The following is a 22427-nucleotide window of genomic DNA, read 5'->3' as shown; positions in this document are numbered from 1 at the left end:
TGTTATTAAATAAGACATTTGTGGAGATTTATTATTGAAAAAGCAAGTCATTTTATGTAAGAATGTTCATTAAATATGACAGAAACAACATGAATACAATTACAGTCATTTAGAATTATGTACAATCTTATTTACAACAAAAAAACATGGCAGGTCAAGGACAACATCAAATTTAAACGCTGCACAAATTTGGGTAAAATATGGACAATTTCATTTCGTTGGGTTAAAATGTCATTTAAAAATAAGTCCATAAAAACTCAATATTTTTTAGAATTTAGGCTAATATTAAAAAAATGCATTTACTAAGTACCACAGTGATTATTATTATCATTATTATAGATAAATAAATCAATGTCCATGTAGTGAAACTACACAGACAGACAATATTGTGAAAAAAACATCTGTACATTGTATAGTTTGACTTTTTAAAGCGAGTTAAGTTAAAGTCTGACCCTATAAACCAAACTATAATCAGCCTTTGACCCAAAGAAATAATCAACATTTGTTTCACAATTTAGAGCATGATTTTGAAGGCAATTGTTTTTATAATTGTGCTGAATGGAGATCAATAACTACATTCTAAAAGCATTATCAAATTATTATCCAAAATAATTTACAAATGAGCAAGCAGTGTGAGTAAGCGTTGGCCTAGGCATCTCGTTCGCTCTCACAGTACGTGGTAAACTGGTCTGTTGTTTGGACTGTCTGGAGAACTGCACTGGGAATCACTTCCGGTTGGAGAAAGAACGACCATGTTCCTCATTCCCGCAGGATCTACAGAGGACAGTCTGTCCACGATGCTGGACAAACACTGCAAACTGGACACTGCTGGAGTTCGCTCCATTGTGCTAGCTGGACTCATCAAAAACAGGAAATTAGTATTATTATATTGTTCAACTCAGCTCATTTTATTTTCTGTAGTGCTTTGCGCAATGTAAACTGTCAAAGCAACTTTACAGAGAAATTAGGCAATCAAGTAATATACAATTCCTGCTCATATATGTCATGAACTCCACATTTAAAGGGACAGTTCACACAAAAATCAAAACTATTTACTCTCCTACTTGTCTCAAACTTTTAACTTCTTGAATTAGTTTCTTAACGTTTCTTTATTATGTTAAACACAAAAGAAGATATTTTGAAAGAAGCTGGAAACCTGTAACCACTGACTTCCATAGTAGGAAAAACAAATACTATGGAGGTCAATGGTTACAGGTTTCATACATTTTTCAAAATATCTTTTTTAGTATTTAACATAAAAAAGGAACAAGTAAAGAGTGAGTAAATGATGGCAGAATTTTCTTTTTTTTTTTAAATGAATATGATATTCTTACCATTTTGTGCGTCAAAGTTGTAGCTATTCCCATAGTTTTGATTCATCTGAGGCCATACAGGACTGTTGCAGTCAACCTACCATGACAAAACATCAAAAACTCCATCAGCATACGCACATATAAAGCAGTCAACAAGCTGTACACAAAACAGCTCGAGCATCACAGGCAGTGAATGAGCATTCTGTGCGCTTCTCTGTATCTCTTTCTTTCACAGGCCGCTTATTTGCCAGGGACTCCCACGCTATTCTGGGCTTCAGGCAAGGCGAATTGATTGAGTCAGTGGAAGCCACACCAGTTTGTGCAAGATGACACTTTTTTCGGAGTAAATCTGCAGAAAATCCTGGCAGCAGCGCAGCTCATGCAGTCAGTCAGGAATGCAGCACGGACGCCACTTTCCTGCCAGTGTCTGTTTGGCTGGATTTACTGAGGCTTTATTGGGCTATAAAGAGTCCAGAGGGAAAGACATTACTACTATATATCCTCAATTCTTAAACCCTGAGAGTTTTGTCATAAATGTTTTGTGAATCGACATTGTTTATGATATTGTGGCCTTCTTTGCGAGGTGACGGTTGTAAAAGAAGTTTTCGTCTCAATGAACGTTCAGCCATTTACTGTTTCGCTCTCTAATCCTCCAATTATCCTCAAATGACTCTACACAGAATGCTGGGCAAAATATGGAAAAGGCCAATTTCTAAACTAATTTTGTTAAATTATTATTATAGGACGAAATATAACCCAACAAAAGGGTTTGTCTACATTTTACCCAATTTGGGTTTAACAATCCAGCATTTTTTAGAGTCTATAAATGACCATATCTCACAAGCAAAATTGATCTTAATCTATAAAAGACTAAATTACCCTTTATACATCCTGAAGATCAAAATGAGAGAAAATATGCAAGAATTTATGTAAATAAGGAGGGTAAATATGTAAACGCTAGCAGCGCGAACATAGTTCACCCGAGTGTCATTTACAAACTTGTATTGAGAAGCAAACATATGTTAAATGGACATATTACATGTTCATACTGATTGTAGACCCTCATGAAAATTTACCATGGTTTTACTACAAAAACAAACCAACAGTATTGTAGTTATTTAATTATGGTAGTCATTAAATAACCATAGTTTTGCTACATGAACCATAATTTAGCAATGCTATTTGTACACTCACTCAGAAAATTGCTGGGTTGTTTTAAATATGGATAAACCCAAGTGTTAAAATGTCATTTCAATTTAATAAAAAAACAACAACAACCCATCATGTTGCAACTGGAAGGGCATCTGCTGTGTGTAACATATGCTGATTAAGTTGGCGGTTTGTTCCGCTGTGGCAACCCCTGATTAATAAAGAGACTAAGCTGAAAAGAAAATGAGTGAATGAACAACCCATCATTAAGTTATATATTTAGTTAATATTTGACCCAATATTTTTAGAATGATTTAAGGAATGCTTGATTGTTTCAGTTACTCAAATCCATATATATATATATATATATATATATAAAATGTAAAAATTTTAAAAATTTAAAATTTTTAACCCAATGGTTGAATTTGTCCAAACTTGTCTTGCCATATTTTTTATGTAACTGCGGTTACACAAATAGTATTTTTCCTAGCATTGAAACATACTGACATTATCATAGTTTATATCATATTACCTGCCTCTTACAGCAACTTTACAAGTCGCAATATTCCACACATACTGCAAATTTCTTAAATTCCCTGACAAACAGCAGTAAGCTTATATATCTAAGCGTAAAAGAGGAGCCAGATGTAGACAGCAATTTATTGTTGTCATGCTGAGACTGAGGCAGCTCTGACTCCATTTGCAGGATGCAATCCCCCGTGTGCTATTGAGATAAAATATAAAGACCAAACACAGAACAATTGCCTTGTCTAGACACAATGAAGAAGAGAGAAACCTCAAAAATCTGCATTCAAAATGCTTTTATCTGACCTTTGGACAAGTCCCACTGGAATAAGAGTTTATGCAGAGCTTCACTGTAGGTCTATCATGTTTAAACCCCATAGAATAAGAGAAAGAGAGTCATATTTACCATGCTCTCTGAGCAGCTGGAGGAGGGACTGGCGGGCTCAGAGCTGCTCTCCATCGGCAGGCTGTAGTAGTTCTCCACCTGTTCCCTGAGGAGCTCCTGAAGGCTCTCGATGTACTGGATGGCGTTCCTCAGGATCTCTACCTTGGGGAGGCGTTGGCTAGGGTTGGCCGAGGTGCAGCGGCGTAGTGCCTCAAAGGCGTGATTGACCTTCTTCAGCCTGCGCCGTTCCCTCATGGTGGCGGCTCTCCGGCGGTCCACCGTACTGGCTTTACGCTTGCAAGCTTTGCAGGCCCATTGGAGACAATGGCCCGGTTGATGTGGGGCCCCAGGAGCCCGCACGTGCTCATCCTCCTCAGACCCGGTCAGTTCCCCACTGGCTCCAAACTCTAAATCTTCAGGAGACGAAGCGCAAGTGCTGTCGTAGAAGATCTGGGATGTGGAGAATACGTCCATGATTGGTTTGGTGTTGAAGGTTTCTGAGTGGTGTGGTAGCACTGGTGCCATACGGCCCTTCTTATATGTCGGGGCCCACACTGGTCAGCCCTAATGACCGTGCCCCCATTGGCCAGGACAGAGCTAAGAGACCCCCCTCTCTCACCATCCAGATCCCCACCCAAACCCAACACCCCTACTGAGTTTCCCACATCTGTGTGGAGGGGTGGTTTCTCACTCACTTCAGCAGCGTGACGGTCATTACAAGAGGGAATTATCATCAATAAACATTCGCGTGAAGAAACTCAGGCTTCGGATGTCTGTTTTTATGTCTTTCAATTTTTAGATGTAGACTTTGAGCTTTAATATCTTATATTTTGATCTCTACAGGATATTTATTTAAAATATTTTTAAGTGTAAATAAATAAATAATAAAAAAAGAATAAAAATTATTTATATATATATATATATATATATATATATATATATATATATATATATATATATATATATATATATATATATATATATATATATATATATATATATATATATATGTTAATTAGCAGTTTCCGTATTTTGTATTTCACAAGTGTTTTACATTTATTCACGGTTGTAAAATCCATTATGGGTAGTCGATTTTTGATGTTGATAACTCCACTTTACAGTTCAACAAAGTGACTTTTACCTACATTTTAGAAGTCTGAAATAATTAAATGTATAAGACATAATATATAAAGAAATAAGTCTGTCAATTAACACAAAATGACTACTTATTTCAAGGTTTTTGGTTTTGTATCATGATATACAACGCCAACCCTGCCAATAAATCACTGTAAACAATTAAAAATGTTAACAAAGGTCGCTTTTTTCCATTTTTTTCAAGGTTAAAAGTTGTTTAAAGAAAGATCAAGGTGCCATATTGCAATTGCCAACGTATAAATACTTGGGGAAAAATAAAAACATGAATCACAAAATATGGAAAACTGCTCATTTATGTTTATTTTACATTGTATTGACTACTGGTTATATGTGTACTGGATGTTTTAGAAACAGGTTTGAGTCAAATGTTCATATTTGTTTAATTCTATAAATATCTGATAACATTTCTTTAAAATTTCAATACAATTTTGTAATTTTGAGCAGTTTTGTTTTCCTGAAATTCCCAATGGGTCAAAATAACAAGCGTTTTCCTTTGCTGTCATTGAAAAATTTGAATTTTCCACCAATTGCTGATTTCTTAACTAATCAGAAGTTAAAACATTGGTATTGTGTTGTCTAATAAATAAATGCAAATCTGTCTGAAAACATGACATCTTCTTAGTTATCTTTAAAAAAACAAAAACAAGCTCAAAATGACAATTTTTTTATTTAGAAGAATAAAACTAAATTGACATTTTATTCAAACACATTGATTAATTTTACATCCAGAGAAACTGAGAATAGCTTTATATAAAAATAATGGTAATACTTTATGACAAGATTGCATTTGTTACTGTACACTGTAAACTAATCTGTAACTTTACGGTTTATTTCCGGCAGCTGGGGTGCCAGAAAAAACCCTGTAAAATAATAGCTATTAAATTACAGAAATTTACCGTAAAAAAAAAAAAAAAACGGACATTAAATTACAGAAAATTTCTTTAAATTACAATTTCTGGTAAATTTCTGTAATTCAACCTCTGTTATTTTGCAGTAAATTTCTGTAATGAACATGCAATGAACAAAACATTTATTACTGTATTTATTTACGTTTGTTAAGATTAGGTAATAAAAACAGAGTTGTACGATATCTCCAGTACTGGGTTGCAGCTGGAAGGGCATCCGCTGTGCAAAACATATGCTAATAAGTTGGCTGTTCATTCCACTGTGGCAACCCATGAAGACTAAAAGGACTAAGCCAATAGAAAAAGGAATAAATGAAGTTGTTCAATGCAAGTTGTAGCTAACTCACTGTGCATTAATGTTAAAAAGCATACATTTGGATTTTAATAATCCATTAGTAAATGTTTGTGAATTAAAGAATGCTGTACAAATACTGTTCATGCTAGTAAAAACATTAACGGATATTACGGAAACCTTATTGTAAAGTGTGATCTACAGCATTCAATTGCATGGGGACACTCAAAAGTTGGAGGATGAGTCTGATTTTAGTTTGTCCAGAGCAAATTTGACCCAAACAACTCTAACAAACAAAGTCATTTCTATTACTTCAGAACCAAGTGGTCAAGAAGGACTGCATGTTTAAGAGTTTGCTGGCAAATTTTCCGCTTGAGAAGCGAGCAGCGTTGCAGATGTGGCCCAGCTGTAAGGGCTGGTGTTGTGTTTCAGAGGCACACACTCACATGAATACACAACTCAAGATCTGCACTGTGAATGAAGGTGTCAGAGCAGCGTGGCTGAGCAGTTAAAGCTCATTACACTTCTAAATGGCTCATTAGCAATTATGTGGCAACATCTCTGCTTCCCTTTGTCAGTCAGGCGAAGCTAACTCCTTATCTTCATAATTTATATTAAATATGTTGATACAATATTTATTAGTAAAAGAAATAAAAAACATTGCCATTATATGCCTAATAAGACAAAAATGCATGTTTATATTGAGTTTTAGACAACACAATACCAATGTTTTAACTTTAGAAGACTTAAGACTGCAGTTTTTGCTCAATATTTGGTCGGTATTTGATTTTCGAAAAAAAATCTATTTCTACTGTATTTGTTCATAACAAATACGTTTTATATTGCAAGAGAGAGAGAGATATGTATTTAGTAAAATGGATATGTTTGTTTAAGAATTCTCTAGTGTTGTAGAAAATAGTTAAAAAATAGTTTTAAAAACTATACATTTATTTTCTAAACATAACTGTTATATATATTTAACACCATTGTTTTATGTTTTACATGCAATTATTCTTTATTTAGGGGAAGATTTTTTTGTCCTTTTTATTTATTTATGTTTTAATCATAAATATTTTAATACTGTTATCAGACCTTTGGTTAAAAACATAAAAAATAAAAATAAACATAAAATAGTGTATAATAATAATTTCAAATATCATCTATTAATTAACTGCTATCAAAATTAAGGAAAATTTCACAAATAATAACAAAGAAATGGCAAGTAACAGTCAAATATTCTTTGGTCCATTTAAACAATACAGTTTTATTAAACAGTGATATACTTTAATCACACTATACAGAGTTATTGCAAAAACATAAAATACAAACTACAAATTTTATATTTATATTGTTTGTTTTTCTAGATTTTTTTTCTGTTCATTGTTTCATATTTTTACCAAGCATATTATTTACGGTGTACACGTTTTTGGACAAATTTTGGATCTTTTTTTGTTGTTGTTTTGTTGTTGTTAGATTATTTCCAGTTTTGTCTTTGGTACTGACTAATCCACAACTATATTCATGTAAAGCAACTCCTGTGAGGAGCTATGCCAAACACTTTGTATATATAAAATCCACCCTCAAAAAAATCTGCAAAACTGCGAAAAATACTTTTCTTACTTAGGTTTTTGTTTCGTATCAAGTGCAAATATTTAAAATATTCTTAAATCAAGAAGCATTTTCTGTACAATCCAAAACATTATCTCACTTAAAGAAATAATGTGCCAAAATTAAATGATTTTCCTCAGAACATCAAAAACAAGCACCAATGGCGTAAGCAATGTAATAATTTTTAGATATTTGAACTAGAAACAAGACAAAACATCCAAGTAAAGCAGTTTTTTGCAGTGAAAAAAATGCTTTACTATCACAATATCTTGTTAAGGTTGATTAAGGCCATGATGACATGACTGATGCTGCATTATTTAGCATAAGTAGCCTATACATTATATTGTTTAGGAATTTAAATGTGAGTAGGATATATTTATTTTCGTCGAATCTGAGAAACTTTATTCCTCATCTAAGTTAGGTGAATAACAAGTAGCGCTTTCAGAAGTGCGTAATTTAAAGGCAATAACACGCGTTGTTTATAACCCGATCAAGAGTCTTAAAATCCCCGTCTATTCCCATATAGAGGTCATTACTCGAGGCATCAGCGTTGACAGCTAATAAAGATACAATGCGGATATTTCTCACAACGTGCTAAAACGTTTGGTGTCTGGGAACTGCGCGCACCTAAGAAAACACGGCTGATCGCTGTAGTTTGTATTGCTCACAGCTGAAGAAGACATAATCCTGCTTAGCTGTCCTTCAGATCAAAGACAATTGACTGTTAACAACACAGACAACGAGAAAACCTGCCAGCGGCCGATGACTGAGTCCAGCTCAGATTGCGCAAGCATATGGTGAAGACGCGCGGCTCCGAGGAGTGAGCGCGCAAACCTGCTCTGAGATCGGGGAACTTCGCTATGTCTCTGGGGAACTAAATGTTGGGCTTTCCTGAGGGCTCTTTTTAAGGGTCAGAGACAGTGTTAATTGTAGGGCAGAGGGGGAGCGGGTTCCCTTCAGAGTGCAGCGGCTTCGTTATGTTTTCTCTAGTGGTGTTTGAAAATAAAGGTACAAAAGCTGAGCCAAAATTGCACATTCAATTAACATATTAGTTCATGCCCAGGACCGTAGCCAGCCTGGTAAAAGTATTGGGAGATTTTTTTTTAAAGTGGACCTTTAGCAGGTATTTGCCTCATTTTCTAGCTAATTATGAGGTTTAAACACTGCATTTTAATGACACTTTAAGCTAATTTTTTTGTTGCTGGATTAGCTTGTTGGATGGTCATCATAAGCACACTTTTTGATGTACTGAAACATTTGCTTAAGATTTAAAATAAAGAAATATGAGAACAATATTTATTTTATTAAATACCAATTTATCACATATATATCAGTAGGAAAAAGGAATCTGTTTCAATTTTAAACTATCCTGTTGTCATTTATTAGGCAAATGAAAAAATGGCCAGCACATTCACCTTGCTTCAGTCAAGCTGAAGTGACAGAATACATAGGATTCTGCTTGGTCCTTGATCCTTTATTTTCACAATCTATTATGAGATAGCAGTTAAAATAAGCTCAGTGAGGAATAGGTCTTTCGAACCTGCGCACCGACGCATGTAGTACAAAAAAATATCACACACACACACACACACACACACAAACACACACACACACACACACACACACACACACACACACACACACACACACAAACACACACACACACACACACACACACACACACACACACACACACACACACACACACACACACACACACATACACCTTTTTTTTTTTGCAATTTCCCCCTTCTAGAATGACTATATAACAGTAAACATACTGCGTTATGGTTGGATAAATGAAAATAACATTTCTCAAATAAGAATTAAAATGTCCAAAAGTAGACTATCCTCCACACAATCTAGTCACATTATAAAAGCTGTTTCTCTTGCAATAGTGAATGCTTTGGTACAATTCTGATTTTGTACAAATGTTTGCATTCCCATCAGTTGTTGGTGTTGATATAAATAATCTCAAAATGTTCTGTTTTAACCAACCTTACTCACCAAGACACCTAGATATTAATACATCACATATTAAATCATTAACAGTCATTAAATGCTAAATATTCAAACTATTCATTAGTCCTTTTATTCATAGAGGGTAACTACAGTGGAAATGAACAATCATCTTATCCAGCATATGTTTTTTACACAGTGGATTACCTTCCAGCTGCAACCCATCACTGGGAAACATCCATACACACTCATGCACACATATACACTATGGTCAATTTAGTTTATTCAATTCACCTCTAGCGCATATCTTTAGACTGTGGGGGAAACCGGAGTACCCGGAGTTTGCATGTCATCCCCGTGTTTGCGTGGGTTTCCTCTGGGTGCTCCGGCTTCCCCACAGTTCAACCACATGCGCTATAGGGGAATTGGGCAAGCTAAATTTTCCGTAGTGTATGGGTGTTTCCCAGTGATGGATTGCAGCTGGGAGAGTATCTGCTGTGCAAAACATATGCTGGATAATTGGTGGTTCATTTCGCTGTGGTGAACGCAGATAAATAAAGGGACTAAGCCGAGAAGAAAATGAATGAATGAAATGTATGTATACATTTGTTATAAATTAGTTGTTTTTGTTCCAGTCACATACATTAAATGTTTAAATACCTCATACAGTAAGGTACTGCTTATAGTATTTGACCATCTGTACACCAATATAAGTAGTGAATGTGCGTGTCCGTGGGTGGGGCTGTGTCGGTGTGGTAATGTGGGCTGGTGTGGCTACAGTGCCAGGGCTGTTTTTTGTCCCAGTCCGCCCCTGATTGACACAAATAGTTCTGCAGAAAGTTGCAGGCTTTTGCTAGAAATCGATTGTGTGGTGCAAACTGTTTTGAGAAATGCATTAAGAATTTGTAGATCGGTGTCACGGTGGGGTAGCACGATCACCTCACAGTAAGAAGCTTGCTGGCTCGAGCCCCGGCTGGGTCAGTTGGCAATTCTGTGTGGAGTTTGCATGTTCTCCCCGTGTTGGCGGATAAGTTGGCGGTTCATTCCACTGTGGCGACCCCTGATTAATAAAGGGACTAAGCCGAAAAGAAAATGAATGATGAATGTACATTTTAAATATGATTTGAAAAATGCACCAAGGCAGCTGAGAAACTGAAGTAAAACGATTCTCCTGCACCCTCTTGTTGCTTTTTTTTCTCCATCCCTCTTTTGCCTGCCAAGACTCTCCATTGGCTGCACTTTTTCCATCAGCAATAACAGTATCATATTTGATCACATGATGAGATGCTGTGATTGGCAACAGCATTTGTCTGGCAGCAGAGGAAGGGTTTGCTCTGCTCCGCTGATGTGGGGCATCAGAATCCCTCCATAAGTGCACATTCAAAGGAATGTCACTAAATCCCATCTCTTCTCTTCCAAAACGAACATATCTTTAATCCTGTAGTTCAGTTCAGCTTTAGCTGTTTACAAAAAGTGAGTAAACCCACTGCCCTAAAGGAACACTCCACTTTGTTTGAAAATAAGCTCATTTTAGAATCCTGGTTGTCTTAAATTTTTAAGATGAATCAAGTTAACTTTATTAAGTCTATTGAATGTATATTATGTTAAACTGACTTAAAACAGCTTGTGCAGCTTATAAAATTAAGTTAAACATGATTAACTTAGATTAATAAGTGTCAATGAACTAAAAACCAATGCTGTCATGAATAATTTACCATGTATTTTTTACAGTGCAGAATTAAACAGCTGAGTTTTAACATTTTGTAATCGATTCAGCCAATCTCTGGTCTGGCGGGTGACATAGATCAATGAATCGCTTTAGACCAGAAGTGCTTAAACTTAGGCTTGGAGGGCCGATGTCCTGCACAGTTTAGCTCTATTTTGATTTTACACATCTATCAGAAAGCTTCTAGTTTACCTACACTCTCAGAAATAAAGTCATTGGGGTGGTACCTTTTCAAAAGGTACACATTTGTACTTAAAGGGTCCATATCGGTACATCAACAATATATATTAGTACCTAAAAAAGTTCAGAGGAACACTTTTGTACTTTTTAGGTACCAATATGTACCCTTGAGGTATTAATAGGTACAAATTTGTACCTTTTGAAAAAGTACAGTACCACCCCAGGGACAGCTCGCCTACATTTATTTGTGAGAGTGTAGAAAGAGCTTGATTAGCTGGTTCAAGGGTGTTTATTTTGGGTTGGAGTTAAACTCTGATGGACATCAGCACTCCTGGATCAAGTTTGGGTACCCCTGGCTTACCATTAGAATCTCACTCAAAAATGAACAAAGCATTTGGGTAATTTTCCTATATATATCAAGGAATGTTACTGCTGTTCTTGACAGCATCACAATAATATCATGCAGTGCCTGAAATTAGTCCCCAGCTAGGTTACTTAAAATGTGTGATTGTGTAATATCATACCACCTACTGGTGCAGCAGCAAAATTCCTTGATTATTATTCTAGAATGAGAATATAGTTCCTAGCCATATAGGTTTCGAAAATAGTATCTTAAAATTTTCCATTATTCTTAGTCTTAGTACACAATATAACAACAGAAGTGTCAAGCTTTATATAGGAAAATTATGTAAATTCTTTGGTCATTTTTGAATAAGATGCTAATGGTCTAATCCAATTCAAGGATCTATGGTTAGCTAAACTTAAAGTGCTAGTAATTGTAGGGTTTTAAAATAAGCCTATATTAAAAAAATATGGAACTGTTAAGTTGACTTACCTTTATGTATACATATAATTATGCAGATATTTCATTGACTTAATAATTTTAAGGCAACAGTTTTACTCATTCATTCATTCATTCATTTTTTCATTTTCAATTCATTTGTTCTTAACTTCTAAAGCGCTTTTACAATGTGCATTGTGTCAAAGCAGCTTAACTTAGAAGTTCTAATAAATAGTTGAAGTTCAGTTTAGTTCAGTTTAGTGTGGTTTAAATTTCACTGCTGAAAGTCCAAACATTAAGAGCAAATCCACGATGCGCAGCTCCACAAGTCCCAAACCAAGCAAGCCATTTTCCTTCAGGTTAGCTCTTTATTTGTTAGGGGTCGCCACAGCAGAATGAACCACCAACTATTCCAGCATATGTGTTACACACTATGGCTACTGCAGCGGATGCCCTTCCAGCCGCAACCCATTACTGGGAAACACCCACACACTCTCACATTCACAACCCAGAAGAAACCCATGCAAACATGGGAAGAACATGCAAACTTCACATAGAAATGCCAACTGGCCCAGCACTCAAAACAATGACTTACTTGCTGTGAGACAACAGTGCTAACCAACGATGAGCCACCGTGCCACCCACAATGTTTTGTTTTTTTGTAAATAAAGTCAACTAATAACATTTTACAGTAAATCGCCTCTGTTGTACAAGTTTACAGACCTAAACCTAAATGTTAATGTTATGAGGAATTCACTTTGTAGTATGCAAAAGTAGATAGATAAACTTTTAAATTAATAACAGCTCACTAGCTTTACTTTAGATTTCACCTATTCATACCTGGGTTTCTTTCAGTGTGTTACTTAATGATTGTGAAATTTACTAGGATACTGACTAAGTACAGATTTAAAAGCACAGTTAAATGGTATTTTAGAGCTGATCTGTGATCCTGTGATGTAAGGTCTTTAAATATGTCATCAAATAATTATTGCTCCAAATATGCCTGTCAAGATTGTCTTGTATGTTGCACTGAATGCATTTGATTCATTCAGTCAAACATGCAATAAAATGTTATTATTCTTTGCTTAGAAAAAAAACAAGACCTTCTGTCCAAAATTAAAGAGTTTTTGTTTTGACAGGAAGGTTCACATGCAAGCTAAGACTGCATACAATGCTTTTAATGCATACACCTAACCCCGGCCCTTATAGTGACATCATTAGCTCTGTTGAGAGCATGTGTCTGAGACTGCATGTCTGAGATTGCATGTACAAGTCCGCAGCTAGATACTAATGGTTTTAACATCTTTCTAACAAAGTAAACTGACATAAACATGTCAATGCCTCTTACATCTCAACAGTCTCATTTGTACACCAAGAACTGCCATCAAAGATCAGGAATGTTTGCATGAAGTTCCCACAGATTTAATTTAAAATGTAATTAAACATATACTTGATAATTTTACATAATTGAAAGCAATTTCTATTAAAGAAGAAGCATCAAAGTGAAAGATGATGCGTAATTAAAGTCTCCCGAGTCCTCTGAGCGGTATAATATTCCTCTGGGATGATTCCCAGATGGCGTGATGCTATAACGTGCCTTCCTTTCATCATAACTAATGACACATTTGCAGTTGTTATGTATTTCAGAGTATGTTTATATGCAAATCAAGCAATGAATCTGTCGGGATGTTTCAAAAGTAATGTTTCTCTCTGCTGAAGGAGCCAGGCATCATAACTAAGAAAAAAGCAAGCACAATAAAATCACAGCCTCTCTATTAAAGCAGCAGTGTAGACAGAGATATCTGGTTACAGTCTGGCTCACTAAGACCACAGCAATGAATCTGTTTGAAGTCACTCGCTCTTAATACCACATAACTTATCAGACAATCAGTCGGAGTGGGCAGTCGCCAACACAGCGGATAAAGCTTTGTTTTTCCTGAAGTATTAGCCTATTGTTATCTTCAAGAGGGTCAAATAACATGCGGATATGTTCCTATAAAAATATTAATGTATTTGTGAAATTAAAACAATGAAATAATGAAACGGTGTGCTATTGTAAGTCAGAATTCATGTAAAAATGAAACAACATGCTTATTCTGAGCTACAGTATATATAAAAGATCTTACCAAATTTCATTATGTTTTTTATTCTTAAATGGGTAAAGCTGACAACCAGGTAAAAAAAATAGTGGTTTGCAGGTTAGTGGCCCATTATGAAGATTTAAAATGGCAATTAATTAGCATTTTGAAGATTCACTGTGATCTTTACAAGATATTTTTAATTTGTTTATTATCTGTGTTTTTGTCCAGTCACCGTAATTCTGTGGAAGCCTCTCTCTATATGCATTTGAAGTCCGAATTATTAGCCCCCTTTGAATTTTTTTGAATTTTTGAATATTTCCCAAATGATGTTTAACAGAGCGAGGAAATTTTCACAGTATGTCTGATAATATTTTTTCTTCTGGAAAAAATCTTATTTGTTTTATTTCGGCTAGAATAAAAGCAGTTATTTATTTTTTAAACACCATAAACACATAAGGACAACATTATTAGCCCCTTTAAGCTATATATTTTTCGATAGTCTACAGAACAAACCATCATTATACAATAACTTGCCTTATTACCCTAACCTGGGGTGCGTTTCCCAAACAACGACGTAACTCGCAGCTGAACTATCATAGTACGATGCATCGTTTGGGATGCAATGACGGGTGTTTTCCAAAACCCCTAGTTTCTCTGTCGCAGATCCATCGCTTGAACCACGTTAGTTATAACGTAAAACACCCAAAATGATGCTCTAAACGGGGTGGAGTAACAACTTTTTTAGAGAACAACCCCATAATTTCTTTGTGCAAATTATATTGTTTTGCACAAACACGCATTTATAATAAAATCCAATATTAGCTTTGCTAAAAAACATGAACTCGTTTTTCATATTAATTGAAATATATGTAAATGGCAGATATAGGGCCTGTGTTTCCTTTACATATTTTATTGAGAATATGACATATCCTATTCTATAACATAAATTCACTTACAAAAGCTAACACATATTCTAATATCATATATAAATCATATAAATAAATAATGAGGCTATTTATTATAAATATATTTACTTTAATAATAATATTAATAACATTAATGATGATGATTATTATTATTATTATTTAGAAGGATATTGTTTATATATATTTTTTTTAATTAAAGTCTACTTTTACAATTTGACACATGCAAACCACAGCAGAAAGTTCTAACCAACAGGCCCATGCCATATACAGTACAGATACTTAATAAATAACCCACTATGAGTTAAAAGAATTAACATATGCTATGTTTTTGTTTTCACAAGCCTTGGAGACATAACATAAATTCTGCTTTTAAATAATAAGTCAACTATAGCTTTCACCATGAGGCTGTGTTCAAAATTATATCAATGTTGTCAAAGTGCACTGCAAAGGGAGCACAATTTTAGACACGAAGATCACTAAAACTGAACGTTAAAAATACTTTAAAAAGCAAATTACACCTAAGAGAGATGACGTTAATGCTTTTTTATTTTTAATATCTCCACGTTTAAATGTTAGAATGTTCAAAATGGAAAAGGAATAGGGGGGATAAGTGGGAATAGAACAAGGCCAGGAAATATGTTTCTAACTACAGCTTCAGAGTTTCAAGTGCTCAAGTTTGCGTCGCAGTTTGCGAATGTTCATTGAAGCGATGGATTTGGAAAACGACAAATCCACGAACTAGGTTTGTGACAACAGAACTTGCAAACTTAGTTGGCTAACGATGGTTTTGGGAAACGCACCCCTGCCTAGTTAACCTAATTAACCTAAATAAGCCTTTAAATGTCACTTAAAGCTGTATAGAAGTGTCATGAAAAACATCTGGTCAAATATTATTTACTGTCATCATGGCAAAGATAAACTAAATCAGTTAATATTTTCAGTTGATATTTTTGTGTGTTTGTCCTCATATGCACATTTAACTTTCACCAAAGTTTTGCTCTATTACGCTGCATCTTCAAATTAGTGTCATCAGTTCAAATAACATTGTCCTAGAACTCTTAAAGTTTTTTTTTTATATACGGCCTTTCCAATTTGATCTGTTGAAATCTTGTTTAGTTTGGTTTTCCCACACATTTCTAAACATTAAAGTTTAAAAAACTCATTTCTAATAACTGATTTATTTTACTTTTGCCATTATGAAAGTAAATAACATTTGACTAGATCTTTTTTTAGACACTTCTATACAGCTTAAAGTGACATTTAAAGGCTTAACTAAGTTAAATAGGTTAACTAGGCATTTAGTAGTTAATTAGGCAAGTTATTGTATAACGATTTTTTGTTTCGTAAACTATCCAAAAATATATACAGCTTAAAGGGGCTAAAAATTTTGTCCTTAAAAGTGTGTTTAAAAATTAAAATCTGCTTTTATTCTAGCCAAAATAAAACAAATCAGACTTTCTCATGAAGAAAAAATATTGTCAGACATACAGTGAAAATTTCCTTGCTCTGTTAAACATAATTTAGAAAATATTTAAAAAAGAAAAGAAAATTCAAAGGGGGGCTAATAATTCTGCTTCAACTGTATGTACTGTATATCTTGTATTATTTGAGAAATATGTTGTATAACATGCATCATCTTTATTCCAATATATATTTATATATATATGTTTTCCTTCCCTCTATCAATGCTGAATTAATGCTGATTGTTTAACTGACCTTGTTTAATATATTGTTCTAGTATGGTTTTGATTTTCTTAGGTTTTCTTTGGTTTTGAGTCATGAGACTGTGGCATTTGAAATAAACTCCAGATGCACCTGACCTGATCACTGTTACCCCGATAAAGGCAGAGCTCTGCCGACACACGTAGGTTTTTTAAAGATTAGCCATGTGAATAAAGGCTTTTTAATATTTTTTTTTACATCTTGCGAATGCCTTGGACTGATTTTGATGTGTTTTGTGTAATTATTTGGTTCCTGTGATGTCCAGGGAATTTTGGTTTTGGCTGTTTTTCACTTGTGAATAATCTTTCTACTTGTGGAATGATAGACTTTAAATAGTCTGACAATTGCCATATTTCCTCTCACAGATTGATGACAGCAGCAGTTGCTTCTGTAAGATGTTTGCTTATGTCTTTCCTGCTAGGCATTGTTAACACTTCAAGACTTCACACCAACACATTTCTGTTTTTATAGAAAAGCAGTGCTCACACTTGATGATGATCCATAATTAAATGCATCTGATTAACAGTGCCTGAGAGCATTTTAACCCTCTTTAATCCAGCACTATGAACAAGTTCATGGTAATGTTTGTATGTTAACAGTAGGTGTCCTATGCTTTTAACTTTGTTATTTCTAAAATAAATATTGATCGTGCAGTAGTTCATCTAAGGCTTTATTTACCAGGAGAACTGTCAAGGACTAGATCAACACACTTACACTCAAGTCCTGCTATGGGAAACCATAGAATTCAACAGTTTAAGTTTAGTTTTTTGACATGACTCTATACAGTATATATAGTTTTTATTTTACTGATCACCGTGAGTTATCTGCGAGTTTGAGTTCATAAGTTATATTCTATTTTATATTATGTCTGCGTCAAAGGTGAAGGAGTGTTAAAGATCAGAGAACCGGTCATTTTACATACTGTGTATGTACACCAACAAATCAACTCAAGTGATTTCTAATTGCCAAGAACCCCCACATTTACACTGATTAATCCTGACCACTCGATGCAATGCAATCCATCCCAACCCTCACTGCCTTTAACATTATAATAGCTGAAGGGATGCAAGATACTATCTAAGATTCTATCTATAGGATAATTGCTTGAAATGTAAATACCAGCTTCAGCCTGATATGGAAAATTATGTTGATATGCTTTGCTGATAAGATGATGTGCTGATTATGAGTCTGCAATAGCTGTCTGTACTAGAAATTAGGTAAGGCTAGCAATCTGCTCTTTTTTGCAGTAAATATTTGCCTGTATTGTGTTAAATGTTCAATGTTTTGGATTGCTGACTTGAAACTTACGTCAAGCTTTGGTTATTTACTTGTATGCATGGATACTGGTAATACTTTGATAAATACAACAATATGTTTAGCAAACATAATGTACAAATATTGAATATATTGTTCTATATGCTGTCTAAACCATGGGGGAAAATGTGTGGTAACTGCTAAACCATGTAGAAAAGGACTTAGTAACCAGGAAAGGGTGCACTGTTTTGACACACTAAATTAAGTATGGGAAAAAATAAGTATAAGCAGTATTAAGTGCTATATTAATTAATGCTTTAGTTTTTTCTCTCTATTTTGTTTGATTTGATGTATCTTTTAGTCGTATGTTGTATTTTAATAGTTTTATTTACTGGTCTGGTTGATTAATACAACTCAAAACATAACTAATCACTTTCAGCTACAATAATCAGCAAACATTCGGGTTTGTTTGTTTCAGTAGGATTTGGGGCTAAGCAAAAAAATAAACTTTACCAATTAACTCGAATTTAACGTTTACATCGATTTGCAAACGGTTTTTACTCTAGCATCCGTTGACGCTCTTATGGGCTCCATACCTGCCAACATTTGCCCCTGAAAATCCGATTAGCTTTGGGATTGTGCTGTCTGAATATCACTGTTGAGAACTAAGTGTACTGTGGTGTTAGTAACTACTATGAAGCGTGTTTTGGGCTGCCGCTGCGATCGAATCCTATACCAATGTTGGTGACACGGGAATTTCACAAACCGTACCAAAATGTCGAGGACCGGAGAGGAGGGAATGGTTGAAATTACAGGAGTTTTTCCTGGAAAAAACGGGAGTGTTGGCAGATATGATGGGCTCCCGTAGATCCCTGTGCTGAGCATTTACCCTTTTCACAAGACGTATTTAACGGTTATCATCATCTTAAATTGATAGTTTTTAATATTTAGACTTTTTTCTTTAAAGCGTAGGAACATTTATTTGTATGTATGCATGTCTTGTATTATCTTTGCAGCATATTAAAAAAAAACACATTGCTAATGGTAAAGCAGCATCTATGAACGGGACAGTAAATCTGACATTGTTTTCTTTTCTGGCCTCAACAGTCTCACACTATTTTTTCCTTTTTTTGAAAGTCTTGATAACACCGAGTTTTTCTTTTATTATTTCAGAAAATAGGATTGTAAAAAATTGTTGTACTCTTACATTTGCGCTCTAAGTTTATCCAACTATGACCACTTCTGCTAATAATAAACCCGAAAATGTGAATAGGGTCCATAAATTTGTGAATGGTGCACAATGGTTTCTGTAAAAATGTAAAGTCATTCCGAAATTGTTCTGCATGTCCTGGGATCATTCCAGACATTCAGTATGTTTACTGGTATCACTGTGTGAAAGGGAATAATAACTTTATGCATCATGCAGTATGTTTTCATTCATTTGGAACTTTGTTAGACACTACACTACCTGACAAATGTCCTGTCACAGATCCCTGTGGTAAGAGCAACACATCATATCTTGACTTCTAGTTGATCATTTGGAAAAGTGGCAGAAGGTAGATTTTTCTGATGGATCATCTGTTGAACTGTATCCAAATCATCACGTATACTGCAGAAGACCTATTGGAACCTGCATAGACCCAATATTTTCAGAGAAATCAGTCAAGTTTGTTGAAGGAAAAATCATGGTTTGGGGTTACATTCAGTATGGGGGCGTGCAAGAGATTTGCGCACTCTCAGAAATAAAGATACAAGAACTCTCACTGGGGTGGTACCTTTTCAAATAGTACATATTTGTACCTAAAATGTCCATATTAATATCCCAAGGGTACAAATTAGTACCAAAAAAGTACAAAAGTGTACCTCTTACAATTTGTAGGTACTAATACATACTTTTGAGGTGCCAATATGGACCCTTCACGTACAAATATGTACATTTTGAGAAGGTACCACCCCACTGACAGCTCGCGTACCTTTATTTCTGAGAGTGCAGAGTGGATGGCAACATCAGCAGCTTGAGGTCTCAAGACATTTGCGCTGCCCATTACATTACAAACTACTGAAGAGGGGAAATTCTTCAGCAAGATAGCAGCACTTCAGCCTCCACACCAAAGTTCCTGAAAGTAAAAAAGGTCAAGGTGCTCCAGGATTGGCCAGCCCAGTCACCATATATGAACATTATTGAGCAATTAGGATCTTACTGTCCTAATTAAATAATTAAAAATCAAGGCATGATCATACTTTATTTTGGTAAAATACACGTAATCTAAAGACCTTTGCCTTTTATATAAGCCACTTCTGATACCAATTGATCAATTAAAAGTCAAGTTATTATATGTTGTTCCTTAAACTTGGATAGGCGACAAGCCTTTTGTCAGGTTGTGTACATGAAAGACAATTTTAAACAATCCATAAAAGTCTCTTTACCACTTTCCAAAAAAAAAAAAAATGCAAAAAGATAGAGGTACTTGCATCCGATAGAGAACAAAAGAAGTTCATGATCAACTTATCTAACATCGGCAGAAATCCAAAATCGTGCATCATAGCTGTCATGCCGCTTACAGCTTTGCAATATTTTCCCCTGGCCAACCTTCTCCTCATGATCACGAGACAGATTCACTAGGCTTCATTGGGTCGGCCAGCTGGAGCTAAAGACAAGGCCATCAGGTCTATTTTAGGGCCAGTCATACTTTTACACTCGGCTAATACTCGTAAATCTGGGAGAGCCGCTGACTTCGACTGCTCAAGGCTGGTGCTGGAATACACAGGGCTTTTAATTCAATGGGTGTAATGAGGACATTTGGTGGCCCGCCATCACTGCGAGTTATGCATGCCTGTTACCTTCAGCTTGAGACCTTCAGGTTAATGTTACGGCCCAAAATAGATTCAGATGAAGAAGTATGAAGATTTGTGCATAGGTGCTAAATTAATTTACAGCTTAACAAGGTTGAACATCTTCATCGTTTAAGGTAACAGGGTGAATTTTTTCATGTAAATTTAAAGACAATGATACAAAATGTAAAATTGTGTTATTTTTGTAAACAGTTTAAAGCTGATGAAATACGATAAAATAAAAAAATAAACAAAAACTGTATTAACACATAAATATATAGTTAAAGTTAGAATTATTAGCCCCTCTTTGAATTTTTTTCTTTTTTAAATATGTCCTAAATTATGTTTAACAGAGCAAGGAAATTTTCACAGTATGTCTGATAATATTTTTTCTTCATGAGAAAGTCTGATTTGATTTAGAATAAAAGAGAATAAAAGCAGTTTTTAATTCTTTAAAAACCATTTTAAAGTCAAAATTATTGGCCCCTTTAAGCTATATGTTTTTTCAATACAGAACAAACCATCATTATACAATATCTTGCCTATAATTACCCTAACCTAGCCTTTAAATGTCACTTTAAGCTGTATAGAAGTGTCTTGAAAAATATCTAGTAAAATATTATTTACTGTCATCATGGCAAAGAAAAAATAAATCAGTTATTAGAAATGAGTTATTAAAACTATTCTGTTTAGAAATGTGTTGAAAAAAATCCTCTCTCCGTTAAACAGAAATTGGGGAAATAAATAAATAATAATAAATTCTGACTTCAACTGTATATTTAAGTTTAATATAAAACTACAATTTACCAAAGACACCCTCTTATATGTTATTCAGTCTAACAATAATTTATATGCCAAAAAATATAAATCTTGTCAATCATATTTTTTCACAAGAATCATTTTGATATGATTATAAAACTCTATTTTTGTTGTTTCATTTCGGCATGAATATATCTGTTACGCCGAATGATGCTTGAACATTATTTTAACCTTTATTTTGGCATTTTACTTTCATAAAATTTCTCTAAAAACATTATTTACATGTAAAGTCATTCCGAAAAGTTTCACTGTGTAAAAGAGAGTAATAACTTTATGCATGATACAGTAAAGTTATGCTTTTATTCACTTAGAGCAGGGGTGTCCAAACTCTGTCCTGGAGGGCCAGTGTCCTGCGTATTTTAGTTCCAACCCTAATTAAACACACCAGAACCAGCTATTCAAGCTCTTTCTAGGTATACTAGAAAGTTCCTGGGAGGCGTGTTGAAAGAAGTTAGAGCTAAACTATGCAGGACATCTGCTCTCCAGGACCGAGTTTGGACACCCCTGAGCTTTGTTAGACACTACAATACCTGACAAAAGTCCTGACAAAAGTCTTGTCCTCAATCCCAGTCCCCCAAAAGCAGAGCCTTTACCTGCATTCTATATTCTTTCCATGTATATAAAAGCACAGTAACAAAAATGGGTTGTAAATTCATTCATTCATTCATTTTCTATTTCTTAGTGCCTTATTTTTTAGGAGTCGCCACAGCGGAATGAACTGCCAACTATACCGGCTTTTGTTTTACGCAGCGAATGCCCTTCCAGCCACAACCCACTACTGAGAAACACCCCATACACTCGCATTCACACACTAT

At 34.8% G+C, this 22427-nt stretch overlaps 1 protein-coding gene and 1 non-coding gene across 3 annotated transcripts; both read right to left on the bottom strand.

Moving 5' to 3' along the window:
* On the bottom strand, positions 1-21964 carry myf5 (myogenic factor 5). 2 transcript variants are annotated; one of them, XM_073946657.1, is made up of 5 exons: positions 19935-21964; positions 19430-19591; positions 3394-3822; positions 1335-1410; positions 1-852 (listed from the first exon to the last, which is right to left on the bottom strand). In XM_073946657.1, exons 3-5 carry the CDS (start codon positions 3625-3627, stop codon positions 668-670), a joined length of 495 nt encoding a protein of 164 aa, XP_073802758.1. In that variant the 5' UTR covers positions 3628-3822; positions 19430-19591; positions 19935-21964; the 3' UTR covers positions 1-667.
* On the bottom strand, positions 3252-3350 carry mir3906 (microRNA mir-3906). Its single transcript, NR_037198.1, has one exon. It is a non-coding gene; the product is annotated as a microRNA mir-3906 (primary transcript).
* Positions 21965-22427: the final 463 nt, after the last annotated feature.

The sequence above is a fragment of the Danio rerio genome, chromosome 4, assembly GCF_049306965.1.
Source record: "Danio rerio strain Tuebingen ecotype United States chromosome 4, GRCz12tu, whole genome shotgun sequence".
Lineage (NCBI taxonomy): Eukaryota > Metazoa > Chordata > Actinopteri > Cypriniformes > Danionidae > Danio > Danio rerio.
This window is presented reverse-complemented; position numbering and strand designations above follow the sequence as displayed.